Source organism: Pituophis catenifer, unplaced genomic scaffold (genome assembly GCF_029215685.1).
Source record: "Pituophis catenifer annectens isolate HBS135680 unplaced genomic scaffold, rPitCat1.0.hap2 SCAF_4, whole genome shotgun sequence".
Lineage (NCBI taxonomy): Eukaryota > Metazoa > Chordata > Lepidosauria > Squamata > Colubridae > Pituophis > Pituophis catenifer.
Genome location: NW_027256884.1, coordinates 65,925,913 through 65,939,632, shown reverse-complemented (window position 1 = coordinate 65,939,632; position 13,720 = coordinate 65,925,913). Strand labels below are relative to the sequence as shown.

At 35.2% G+C, this 13,720-nt stretch overlaps 1 protein-coding gene across 1 annotated transcript in view; it reads left to right on the top strand.

Moving 5' to 3' along the window:
• CFAP47 (cilia and flagella associated protein 47) overlaps window positions 1–13,720 on the top strand; it is a 525,834-nt gene that overhangs the window by 47,382 nt on the left and 464,732 nt on the right. The window contains 6 exon segments of the mRNA XM_070944210.1: window positions 498–742; window positions 3,308–3,438; window positions 4,606–4,728; window positions 4,869–5,000; window positions 7,262–7,339; window positions 8,048–8,186. Of these exon segments, the coding sequence (XP_070800311.1) occupies window positions 498–742; window positions 3,308–3,438; window positions 4,606–4,728; window positions 4,869–5,000; window positions 7,262–7,339; window positions 8,048–8,186 (848 nt within the window).

Below are 13,720 nucleotides of genomic sequence, written 5' to 3'. Positions count from 1 at the left end.
AAAGATGTGGAGACTATAGAAAGTGTGCAGAGAAGGACAACAAAGATGATTAGGGGACTGGAGATTAAAACATAAGAATGGCTGAGGGAACTGGGTATGCCTAATTTAATGAAAAGAAGGACTAGGGGTGACATGATAGCAGTGTTCCAATATCTCAGGGACTGCCACAAAGAAGAGGAAGTCAAGCTATTCTCCAAAGCACCTGAGGGCAGGACAAGAAGCAATGGGTGGAAACTAATCAAGAAGAGAAGCAACCTAGAACTAAGAAATTTCCTGACAGAACAATTAATCAATGCCTCCTGAAGTTGTGAATGCTCCAACACTGGAAGTATTTAAGAAGATGCTGGATAACCATTTGTCTGAAGTGGTGTAGGGTTTCCTGCCTAAGCAGCGGGTTTGACTAGAAGACCTCCAAGGTCCCTTCCAACTCTGTTATTCTGTTTTTCTGTTTTCCCAAATGAAGCAGCTGATGAAGAAAATATTTTTTTGTGTTACAGGTCTTTCATGTATTCAATAAACCAACACCATGTTGGACATATTTTAGTGATAGCAAAAATTGTGCCAGTTGCCTTGGAGCTATCTACAAGGGAATTGACTTTAAATCCTGCTTTTAGCTTTCTAGCAAAAACTGGATTTAGAACAACAGTCACTCTATATAATCAAAAAAACTATCCTGCACAATTTACTTGGAAGCCTGTCATCACAGATAAAGGAATGGGATTTTCCATCTGTCCAGAAAAGGGTAATGTACAAAGTGTTCTTTTTTTCAATCAAAGAGCAATTTTCAATCAAATATGTAATGAGAGAATATTAACTTAAATATGAGGGGACAAATCACATGTAGTTATCTTTTCTTGAAAGCACATTATATGGTAATTTGCTGTTTGAAATATTTATAGTTATCCAAGGTTGGTTATGCATACGGTAGTTCTCTCATTTTCTTAGCCAGCCTAGCTGCTATTGATGGTCCATGTTTATTACAAGCCTGTCTTTTAAATTATGATGAGAGATAGTGATTTGGGGTCCAAATTTATATTAAAAACTTTTGGAGAAGACTTAATCCCTAGTCTTCCAACACTTATATTATTGATGCTGTACTAGCTCATAGCAATTATATTGCATAGGCACAGTTTATATCAAAATTAAAGGTTACTGAAGTTGTTCATTTATTGAAACAGTTTACAGTATTAAATGATTAAACTTCTTTATGTGTAATATTAATATTTCTTATTAGTAATGTTTCCATGTGTTGGATTGGTAAAAATTATGGGGAATTATAAATCAGGACAAATGAAGAATGACTTATAAAATGATATAAAAGGATCACCCTAATCAGGATACATGGCTTTGTGTTGTTGTTTTGTAATGTTTAGTTGTCTAACAGTACATTATCTCAATGATTGGTAATCGTGTCTTTATAAATATATTCTCTGTGTTTGTGTATGTTGAAATTTGAATGAGAAAAGAAAATCATTGTTTTTCACTACTCACCTCAGTTAAAATTAGATCTTCCATGTGGCAGGGTTTTTTTAGGGATGGCATCGAAATAGGAAACAGCACATACTGACTGCAAACAAACCTACCCTAGATAATTATTTGAAATTCAGTAAAATAAGTTTGGGATATTTCAGATTGAATAAAAATACAGCTCTAGTGAAAGTGATTCTTTTATTGAATAGCCCAAAGGCCTTTAAAAAAAAGAAAAAGAAAAAAAAAGAAAAAGATAAAACCGTTACAGAAATAATAGTCTAAAAATATATGATATATGACATTTAAAATTTAACAATATCGAAGTTCAATAACTAAATTTCCAAAACTAGATAACCCAAATAAGATAGCTCCTTTCTAACTCAGCTCATCTTTCTTACAATCAATGAAGTTCTTTTCGATATAACTGGCTCGTATTGCTGTCATCCTTTTATGATAGTGAGTAATAGCCCTTACCAGGGGAGAAGAGTCTGCCTTCAATAGAAATGATAATTTATGCCTTACATTCCAGTGGGGAAATTTATTTATAATTGGGGACAGATATTGTTTTCTTACTTCCTCATACAACCTACATTCAAATATTATATGCGCCGTATCCTCCACGACGTTTGCCCCACATATACATGTTCTTTCATCATACGGGATTTTCTGGTAACGGCTGAATTTAACGTTGGTATCTAAAAGTTCAAATCTAAACTTGACAAATAGCTCTCTCTTCACTGATGGCATTTCTAGATGTAAATATTTTTCCAGGGTAAAAGTTGTTTTAACTGCTGTCAGAAGCTTAAGGGAGTGATTAGTTGAAAGAGTTGCCATGTCCATTTGCCCATGTATATCTTTAATCCGTTGTTTAACTTGCTTCAGTCTATCACACAACGGGAACCGTACGACATATCGATTTAATATTTCTGACAGCCGAATTAGCCAGGAATACCTTTGAGGATTTGAAATCTGCTGTTCCTCTAAGCAGATTTTGGGAAGTCTGCTGGCTTCCATCTGAGTCATTTTTAGCCAGTAGGCTACCGCCCTAGTAATTGTGTAGGTGTACAGTGAAAAATGTCCCAATTCAGCTCTGACGGCTGCCGCCGAAATGGAATTGTTTACCCCCAGCATCCTCCTTAACAAATTATTTTGAGTTCTCTCCAATATGGGGGCCTCTGTAAGACCCCAGGTTTCGGCACCGTAGAGCATAATCGGAACAAGCCTGAAAGACTTTACGAATTGGTAAAATCGAGGTTGTTTGAATATGTTTACTTAATTTGGATACAAGGCTTGCCCCAGCTCTGACCTTTTGAGAAAGGTATTGATGGTGCGGAGTCCAACCACCTGCACCGGAAAAAACAATTCCAAGATAGGTATATTGGGTAACTTGCTCAATCTTTGTGTCATTAATATGCCAATTATGCTTTTTATTCTTATTGCCAAAGACTAAAATTTTTGATTTAGCTACATTTATAGTCAAGTGGTTTGTAGCATAATAACGTGAGAGCTTGGCGAGAAGTCTCCTCATCCCTATTTGGGTTCTAGAAAACAGCACTAAGTCATCGGCGTACATTAATACATTAATAAATCTTGAGCCTATTTGGAGGCTAAGCGTCAGAAGATCTTCCATCTGCGCTGGGATATCATTTATATAAAGGTTAAAAAGAGTAGGGCCCAGCAAATACAGCTCTAATTAATATGGACAACTTTATAAACTAATTCTGTGAAATGACTGAATATTGCAATGTATTAAAATTAGTTTTCAAATTACTATTCATCTTTCATAATAGTTATATTTTTAACATCTTGGTATTATTTTCTCTCTTTTTATATTTAGGTATAGTAGAAGCAAGTAAAGATCTAGAATGCGAAGTTGTTTGGCATCCAAGTTTCTCCTCTTCAGCAACTGGAGAATTTGACTTGTGTGTGCATGAAGGAAAAACACTTAGATTAAAATGTTTTGCAAAGGTATTAGTATAATTTTTGCAGACATAGTTAGCATTTCTTCTATTTGTAGTAATGATACCTATGTGTTTAATATGTATAGTTGTAAAGAAATAAACAATGTCAATACATTAAGGATGAACCAGTAATTGTTAAAGAAGCATTCTCTCTTCACTAAATTCAGAGCTATCAGGAGAAACTGTACTTACAAGTACAGATAGTCCTCAACTTACAATTCATTTAATAATGGTTCAAAGTTATGATGGCCTTGCAAAAAAGTGATTTATGACCTCACCTTAAAGTTATGACCATTGCATCATCCCTGCAGACACATGATCTCTCGGCTTTCCTGCGGCCTGTGCAGTGCGTCTGGATCGCCTGTCTCCCCCTTCCCGCGCCTCTGCCTCTGTCTGCTGTTTAGACAGGGAATCAACTCACCTGTGCTGCATGAGCTAATAATTGATAGGATTAGAGCTGGTTGATTAGCTCATGGATAGGGAACTATTTTATCAGCAAAATGCACAGTCATTCTACTACTTTGAGGACATGGGTCAGCTCAGTTCTGCTGAATGGGCCTCTTTAGGGAGTTCCCATGCCCTTAATGGCTTGCTGTCTGGATTTGAGTTTGAGCTCTCTGATGTGAGTGGTAAATTTAAGGTACCTGTTAAATCAAAAGCCCATAATTGTTTCAAAGGACAATTGGTTCTTAATGTTGCTGAACTGAATGCCAAAAGGCATTATTTTTATAATTATTTTATTGCAAAAAGTTTTTAAAAAGCTGTAGGAAAGTTTTAAGGCTTTATTTTTGTAAGTTTACGCCTGAATTGTGTACGTTTTGCCAGTTTACCATCCAGTAAATAGTAATTTGTCAATGGCTTTGTCACTGCTGGGGGTTCTGCATTAAAGATAAAAAATGTATTAATAGAAATGAAATTTTAATATTGATTTGCTGGCAATGATTAAATATATTTTTAAGAATGCTAGGATGTATTTAATGGTTTTATATATAATGCAATTAAGATATGCTTCTGTTTTTATTATAATTTTAATTTTTCAAAAAGAAAACAGTTTTTTATATTGTATCTGTAGTGTACTCACATTATTGCCTAGTTTCTGTGAACTGAAAGAAAATCTGTCTACAGGAAAATGGATATTTGATACAATACATTTTTTCTTTTTTCACAATATTAGCTTGGCTCTATCAGTGTTCAGTTTAAGGAGCAACGGATTACCTTTAATAATGCTCCTCTCCATTTAACCACTTACAGAACAGCCATTCTTCAAAATTTGGGACATAACCATGCATATTTCCAGGTAAGATATATTCACAATGGATATTGGAGTGTGTACAATGTAACTTTACCATGGATATTCCAGCATGTTTGGTAGTAGAATACTTCTAAGATAGTGGGAAAAAATGACTTTTATGATATTGTGCTTGCTTTTGTTGACAGGTCCTTGATGTCAATCCAATTCCTGGAATGATTATAACCCCTTTTCAGGGTGTAATTCCTGTGGGAGGCCGCACTGAAATTAAAATTTATTTCAGACCCAATGCATTAATGAAATTTGACAGCAGAGTAGAGGTATTAGAATTGTTGTTCAAAAACTTATTAACTTGGATAATAAATAAATATTGTTTTCAAAATATATGCATATTTTAATGTTTTACTCTGTGAAACCCATGATTAATCATGATTAGCTGAGTTTCTGTAACAACATAAAATGTATGTTAATCTGTTTGCTGAAGGGATAAACCGGCAGCAGTAATATTGATAGATTTTTGCTTCTGTGAGATTCATCTGAAACTTCTCACGCTATAGTGGTACTCAGTATTCAATTACTTCAAAACTTGTTGAATTTGGTACTCAAGGCATTTTGATGAGAAAATGTCCCGGTACTCATAGATTTTTCGGTATTCGGCATTCTGTAAAAGGAAGAGGGGGATGTCCACAGAGGCTAGGCAGGAAGTTGGCCATCCTGGGGAGGTCACTGACATAGAAAAAGGGATAGACGGAAAGTTTTTCTGGCCAAAATAAAGGGTCACATGCAGCGGTGGGATTCAATTTTTTTAACCACCAGTTCTGTGGGCGTGGCTTATTTGGGGTGTGTGGCTTGGTGGTCATGTGACTGGGTGGCCGTGGCTACATGCATAGGGACTACTCAGAGGGCTGAAAAAAGTGATTTCTGACAGGTCCTCACACTTTTGACTGGTCCTTGCACTTACGACTATCCTCACATTTATGCCCATTGCAGCATTCTTAACAACCGTGTCACTCATTTCAATATGCAGTGCTTCTCTTCACCACAGTGACAAGATAGGGCACAAAATGTAAAATGTGCGGATGTGAGTCCCTATGCACATAGGAACTACCCAGAGAGCTGAAAAAAATGATTTCTGACCGGTCCTCGCACTTTTGACCGGTCCTTGCACTTATGACTGGTCATCATTTATGCCCGTTGCAGCATTCTTAACAACCATGTCACTCATTTCACAACTGCGGTGGTTCATGTGACCGGGTGGGCGTGGCCAACTCGACATCACTTCTTTGCCCTAATGACAGTTTGCTGCAATGGTCGTAAGTGTGAAAAACGGTCATAAGTCACTTTTTTCAGTGCCATTGTAACTGTTGTAAATCAAGGATTACCTGTACAAAAATACAAAAAGCTTGCAAAAAGCTGCCCTAAATACCAATTAGAAATTACCTGCAAGATGGAGTTACAAATCAGGCAGGGTGCCAGAGCACCTTGAGGAATTAAAATAATTAAAATGCAATGATAACTATCAGCAGCCAACTCTTGCTCATAAAGTGAAACCCTTTAGCAGAGAGGTCATTTAAGCTCTCCAGAATGAAGCAAAAGAGCAAACACAGTAGCTGTTGCTTGTTAAACCAATTACCAGAACAAATGGACACAGGAACTAGCCAGATTTCTGAAGCTGCTTCTTTTCAGGAACAGAGATTAACCTTTTTCCTTCCAAACAAAGCTGAATAGGGAAAATTATTCCATCAATAAACACAGGATTAAACATCACCAAGCACAGAATTACTCTTCACCAAAAACCAGTTTTAGACTAAAACTCAGAAAGGGTATGTAAACTCATGTTTGAATGTCAATCTTTCTAGCTAGCCAAGAAGCCTTGCTGAATGTCACTCATCTTGGTTCCTTGTCATTAAAAGCTTCTGCTTCGTTATTCAATTATTTCTTCAAAGTGCTGATCATTGCACCCTGGCTGAAAGAACTCCAACAGGGGAGTATTTCCTTCCAACAGCAGTGTAAAAAGCTTAAAACAACCCTTCCACTTTAAGAAAGTCAAACAAAGAAAAAAAAACCCTCCAAGAAGCTCCGGAAGCGACAGTAAGTCTAGGCGTACTGTCAAGAAGGGTTAACAGAGAGGCAGTTTCTGTAAGCAGGGCAATAAAGATTAGGCTAGAAACAACACCAGAATGTTGTAATTCCTTACAGGATTAACCCTGTAAAGTGGAAAAAACAAAAGGAGATTTCTTCTAACAACCAGTTCTCCGAACTGCTTAGTTCAGTTAACAACCGGTTCTAGCGAACCAGTGCGAACTGGTAGAATCCCACCCCATGTCACATGGCAAGTCACCTGGTTTATTTGGCACTCATAGTTTTTAGTACCCATTGTGCCTCCCAGAACCAATTAATGCCGAGTACCGAGATATCACTGTACTTTAGAAGCAAGGATTTGAGCACAGTAAGGGAACTGAATACTACAAAGTTGACAGTGAAGAATCTTAGCAGGAAATGCAAAGAACAAGTAAATAAAATAGAAATGAAACTGAAAATGAGAAATTAGGAAATCACTTTTGCCCCCCTCATTATTTAGGTAGAAATACGCAATGCAAAATCTTTGGAACTTAGGATTGGTGGATCAGTAGAGGTTCCTGACATACATATCAGTGCGGTAAATATGTAACATTTTGTGCATCTTTTAGGTTCTAAGATTTGTAGTACTGAATATTATGCATTTATTCATAGGGAAAGTATGATAAAATTTAAAATGCTCTGTGATGCTAAAGGATCTGTGTGTATAGACATATTCTCAATCTCAAATATGTTTACCTGAGATAATATCATTACAGAAATCAATATTTTTGGTCTCTCCCAGGATATCAGGAAATTGTATTATGAAATGTAAAGTAGCTCTAGTAAATAATAACACATCCCTTTCAAAAAAATAAGAAAATAGTAGTTGATAACTCCACAAAGACTTAATTGTTCACATTCTGTTACTAGAATGTCCATTAGGTCCTGAGCATGTTTAAGATTGTTACTTCTTAGTTCGTGGTAAACTATTCTTTAAGGCAATGACACAGCTTTGTCATGATCATTATGGTGATGTAAATTCTTTGGAACAGTTTTTTGTAATATGGAGGTGGTATATGAACCACCTTTCTTCAAATTATTAAAACAAATTCAACATTTTCCATATTTATTTGACTGTTTCATAAGCTGTCCCGTAATGCCACATATTCATAATAATATTTATTGTTATATCTCCATATGTATGAAGACATCCTATCTCTATAGCTTCCTCAACAGAATTGTTTGCAGTTTTGTTTCTTACCATTATCTTGGTCACTCAAATTATTATTTACTGCTTTCTTTAAAGTGCTCTTTTATCTTCCCTGGTGTTTATGTGGATTCTACTCAAGAAATTCCATTTTTTATTGAGAACAAAGGAAAGTCACATGCTAATGTGACAATAGATTTGTCTGAACATGATGACTTTACTCTACATTTTCAGCCAGGTATTTCTTATTTCAAAATTGTAGTTGTCTAGAAAAATCTGTTTAGTTTTTTTTTAAAGGAAAGCCTGTTATATTTATCTTAAAATCTAAACTTTTAAAATAATTTAAAGATGTTTTACCAATAAAGGTGAATATTTGTAGATCAGGATTGAAATGAGGGGTCCTTGGTGCTCTCTGAATTTGCTTGTTTTCTTGCAGATGTTTCATTACCCTAACTAGGTAACATCATCAGTGCTAGTAAGGAGTGCCATTTGCTGTCAGTTTATATTCTGGTGTCTTGCCTGTCTGTGGGGGTAGGGGTGGTCTTAGGGATTCTTTGGTTGGGCTGTTTACTAATGGCTCTTAGGCAGTTTCTTGATTGGGGTATTGCTTACTTGATTGTTGGTCTGAAGTTGACCTTGGAGTTAATATCGGGGTGGGTTCTAAATTTTTTTTACTACTGGTTCTGTGGGCGTGGCTTATTTTGTGGGCATGGCTTGGTGGGGGGTAATGTGACTGGGTGGGCATGGCCAACTTTTTTTTTTTTTACTTTTAAAAGCATTTTTTCTACAACCTTAAGAGGTTGCAGAAAAAAAATGCTTTTAAAAGCCTCTGACGATCAGGCAACTCAGCTGGGATTGCCACAGGCTTTTAAAGGCATTTTTTTTCCTACAACCTCTTCGGCTGAAGAGGTTGTAGAAAAAATGCTTTTAAAAGCCTCTGATGATCCCAGCTGAGCCGCGCAATCATCAGAGGCTTTTTTTTTTACTTTTAAAAGCATTTTTTTGGCCGAAGAGGTTGTAGAAAAAATGCTTTTAAAAGTAAAAAAAAAAAAAAAAAGCCTCTGATGAGGTAGGTGGGGTAAGTGAGCGGCGGCTGGGCCGGGGACCGGTTCGGGGGCATGGCCAGCCAATGTTATTACCAGTTCTCCGAACTACTACAAATTTTTACTACTGGTTCTTGTGAACCGGGAGCAACCCACCACTGGTTAATATATGCTGATCTGAGTGCTGATTACTGGTAGAGAGGTGCTGGAGTCTTTTTTTCTTTTGGGCTGGTTGATTGCCTCTTTTGCATGGTCTTCTACAGTATAGATGTTGTTAATGCCTATATATCTGTTGATGGCTGATTTGTCAGAGTATTAGGCTTCTAGAAATTCCCTGGCATTTTGGGATTTGGCCTGGTCTAGAATTAGACATCTCGACAGTCACATTTTCCCAATTGAAACTATGGTTAAATCTGTCTACATATTGGGAAATTAAAGATTTTTTGTCATGCCTTTGACTGCCAGTTGATGTTCATGGATGTGTTCTGCCAGTCTTCTTCCTGTTTGTCTTACATAGTGGTTGTTGCAGTTCTTACATTGTATGTTGTGGATGACTGCTTTTTCTTCTGGGTTTGCTAGGTCTTTTGGTTTGCTTAGGATGTTTGGCTTGTGTGCTACCCTGATTCCATGTGGTTGTAGTAGTCTGTGGTTTCTGAGATATTCTTGATGTATGGCAGTGTAGTTCTTTTTAGGGTTTGTGTTGGTTGTGCTATATTGGGTTAAGTGGTCAAGGACTTTTTTAAAAAAGTTTTTTATTAGTAATTCAAAATTAAAAACATTGGACATAGATATAACATCACTGGTACCAAGCATCTTCCAACACTTTAAACTAATACATAATATACTAATGATACTATAATAATATATTCCTTAGACCTTATACATTATTTAAACATAGTATAATAATAATAATTTATACCTTATTCCTATAAATATCTATATCTTCATGTACCTATCTATACAATTCACATACATATTTATCTATAATAACGTATTTAATTATAGTCTACCACTTCACATTTGTCTTGGATATCCTCCTTTTATCTAACCATTCGTAGAATTTTGCCCAGATTTTATAGTACAATGTTTCGCTTTTATCCTTGAGTTCCAAGATGAGTCTATCCATTTCTGCACAGTTGAAAATTTTTAATAGTATTTCCTCTTCAGTTGGGGTGTCTTTTTATTTCTACTTCTGCGCAAAGGCTATCCATGCTGCTGTAAGTATATGCAGTAATAGATAATTTATGTCTTTCTTGTATTTGCCCTCTGTCATTCCCAAAAGGAAAAATTCCGGTTGGACTTCTATGTTTATTAACAAAATTTCTTCCAACCAACTCTTTATCAGATTCCAGTATTTTTTTGCCTTTAAGCATTTTCACCACATATGATAGAAGTTCCCCAGAGCCACCTCACACTTCCAACATGCCAAAGAATTTCCCTTACTGATTCGTGCTAATCTTGGGGGGGGGGGGGTGCCACCTATAAAACATCTTATATGAATTTTCCTTATATGAAGTTGCTAATGTGATTTTTAAATTTTTTTCCCATAGAGTCTGCCAATTGTCCAAATCAATACTATGACCAAAATATTTACTCCAAATTATCATCATTTCTTTGACTTGTTCCTCAATCATGTTCCAATAAATAGCAATATAATTTACTTATGGTCTTACCCTCCCTACTTAATAATATCTTATCTAATTCTGATAATTCTTGCTTTATACCCCATTTTCTTTTTGTCTTTGCTAAATTTAGATTGTATTTGGAGGTATGCCCACCATTCCAATTCAATTCCTTCTTCCTTTAAAATATTTCTCGCTTTCAATTCTCCTCTCTCATTCAGAACGTCTTTATAGGTGACACCTTCCCCCCAATTTAGTAAAATTTGGATGAGTATACATTTCCAAAGTTGACACCCAATTGGGAATTTCCATATAATTACTTCTTTTTGTCTTGATCCAGATATCTAATAGAGCCCTCCTGATATAAAGCCTCTGGAAGTACTGATGGACTTTATGCTTTTCCTCCCATAAAATAGCATGCCACCCTGTCTGTAAATCGTGGCCTTCTAGCGCCAATAGTCTTGTATTTTTTAGATGCATCCACTCACTTATCCATATCAAAGCTGCTATCTGATAATATTTTCCCCAATCTGGCAAACCAAATCCCCCTCTTTCTCTAGCATCTTGTAATAACTTTAATCTAATTCTCGGTTTTTTCCCTTGCCAGATGAATTTTGAAATATGTCTATACAAATTAGTAAAAAAGTCTTTTTTGAGCCATATTGGTATGCACTGGAATAGAAACATTTTCGGTAGGACATTCATTTTAATGGCGACTATCCTGCCCATTAAAGATAGCTGTAGTTTTCCCCATTTTTCCAAATCAGACCTAATTTGTGTCATTAATTTATCATAATTATCTTCTTTGAGTGTGATGCATCTTGCAGTCAATTGAATTCCTAATTTTTTCATAAACTAAATATTTATCTTTCCCTCCAATTCTTTTTTTCCCTCTTCAGTCATATTTTTCACTATCATTTTCATCTTTTCCTTATTTATTTTTAGGCCCGCTATTTCCCCATATTCCTCTAGCACTTCCATCAGCCTAACTCCGGATTGTACAGGCTCTTCAATAATAAAGATAGTCCGCAAATGCCTGTACTTTAAAAGTTTCTTTTCTTATTTTTAAACCTTTGATCTGTTCGTCTTCTCGAATTGTTCTAATTAAAATCTCTAATGATAAGATAAACAATAATAGTGATAGCGGACAACCTTGTCTTGTCTCTTTTTGGATTGGAAAATTCTTCGTCATTTCCCCATTGATTACCACTTTGGCTTCCTGTCTGGAATAGATTGCCTTATACATCCTTATAAATTTCCCCCCAAAATTCATATAATTTAATTGTTCTAATATAAAATCCCATTAAACGTTATCGAAAGCTTTTTTCGTATCGATAAATATCAGTGCCATCTGTTTTTCATTATGGACTTCATAATATTCTATGGTATCTAAAATAGTCCTGATTTGTTCCTTATATGCCTTCTGGGCAGGAAGCTATTTTAATCAGAATGAATAAAATTCTCTAAAAATTTATTTAATCTGTCTGTCATGATTGTCATAAAAATTTTGTAATCCGAATTCAGTAAAGATATTGGCCTATAATTTTTAGTATAAGTCAAATCGGAATTTTCTTTAAGGATCAGTGTAATTGTTGCTTCTTTCCACGATGCTGGTATCCTGGCTTCATTCAATACATCATTATATACCTCTAATAACAATGGACTTAGTATCTCCTGGTGATTTTTATAGATTTCTGACGGCAGACCATCAGGACCTGGTGTTTTATTACTTTTTTGTTTTTTGATTGCCTCGGATATCTCAAATACTGTTATCTCATTATTTAATAAATCTTTACATTTCACCAGGATTTTTGGCAGACCTATTTTTGCAGATATTGCAATATCTTACCTTCCTCTATCTTTTCTTTATCATACAGATTTTTAAAGAATTCATAGACCACCTTTCTCTTCCCTTCATTTTGACATATTAATTCTCCCTTACCATTATATAGTTTACTAATCTGACTTTTTTCCTTTTGTTTTTTTAATCTATAAGTCAATCAGCGTCCCTGCTTATTTGCATTCTCAAAATTTTTTTGTTTAATACTTTTTATTTGTTGTGCCATACTTTCCCTTTTCAATAATATTCAATTTATGTTTAATTGTATCTATTTGCCGTTTCAACTCTCGTTTTTTTGGTTCTTTCTGTAATTCTTTCTCCATTTTACTAAGATCTCTTCCAAATTTTTCTGCTTTTGCCTTTTTTGTTTATTATCTTTAGCCATATATGTTATTGCTATTCCTCTCATAAAAGCTTTTGCTGTATCCCACAAATTTTGATTATTCGTATCCTCTTTTTTTATTGCTTTGAAAAAACAGGCTCATTTGGTCATCGATCTTTAATTTAAACTCATTTTGATTCAAAATTGCTTTTTTTAGGGTCCACCTCCTTATCTTTTTTTGCCCTTTCCACTTAATTATAATAGGATTATGATCTGCCCACGAGTTTATGTCAATATTAATTTCTTCAATTTCTACATTTAACTCTGTTGATGCCCAGGCCATATCAATTCGAGACCAAGATTGATGTCTGCCAGAATAATATGTATATTGTTTCTTGTTCCCACTTCTTTCCCTCCAACTATCCTTTATACTCAATTCTTCCACCATTTAAAAAAATGTATTAGGTAATATCCTTCTGACACCTTTCGTTAATCTATCATTTCTGTAATCTAGTTCTCTATCTACAATCGCGTTAAAATCACCAATTATGCACATGTTATCGTATTCTAAGTCTCCAATCATGTTATGTAATTTTGTGTAAAATAATTTTTGGCCCTCATGTGGCGCATATATTCCAACCAAGATCGTTTTTCTTTCCTTCAAAGTTATCTCTACTATTAATATTCTACCCTCCTCGTCTTTACACATTTGTTTGGCCAGGATTTCCTCCTTTACATACATCACAATTCCCTCTTTCTTCTGTTGTGGTGAAGATATAAACATATTCCCTAACTTGTTGCATTTTAATAGATGTTGATGTTGCTTTTTTATATGTGTTTCTTGCAAAACTATTATATCCAAATTCATCTTATACAATTTATTGAATTTTTCCCCTTTTTTCTGAAGCATTTAAACCATTCACATTCAAAGATAAAATCATTATT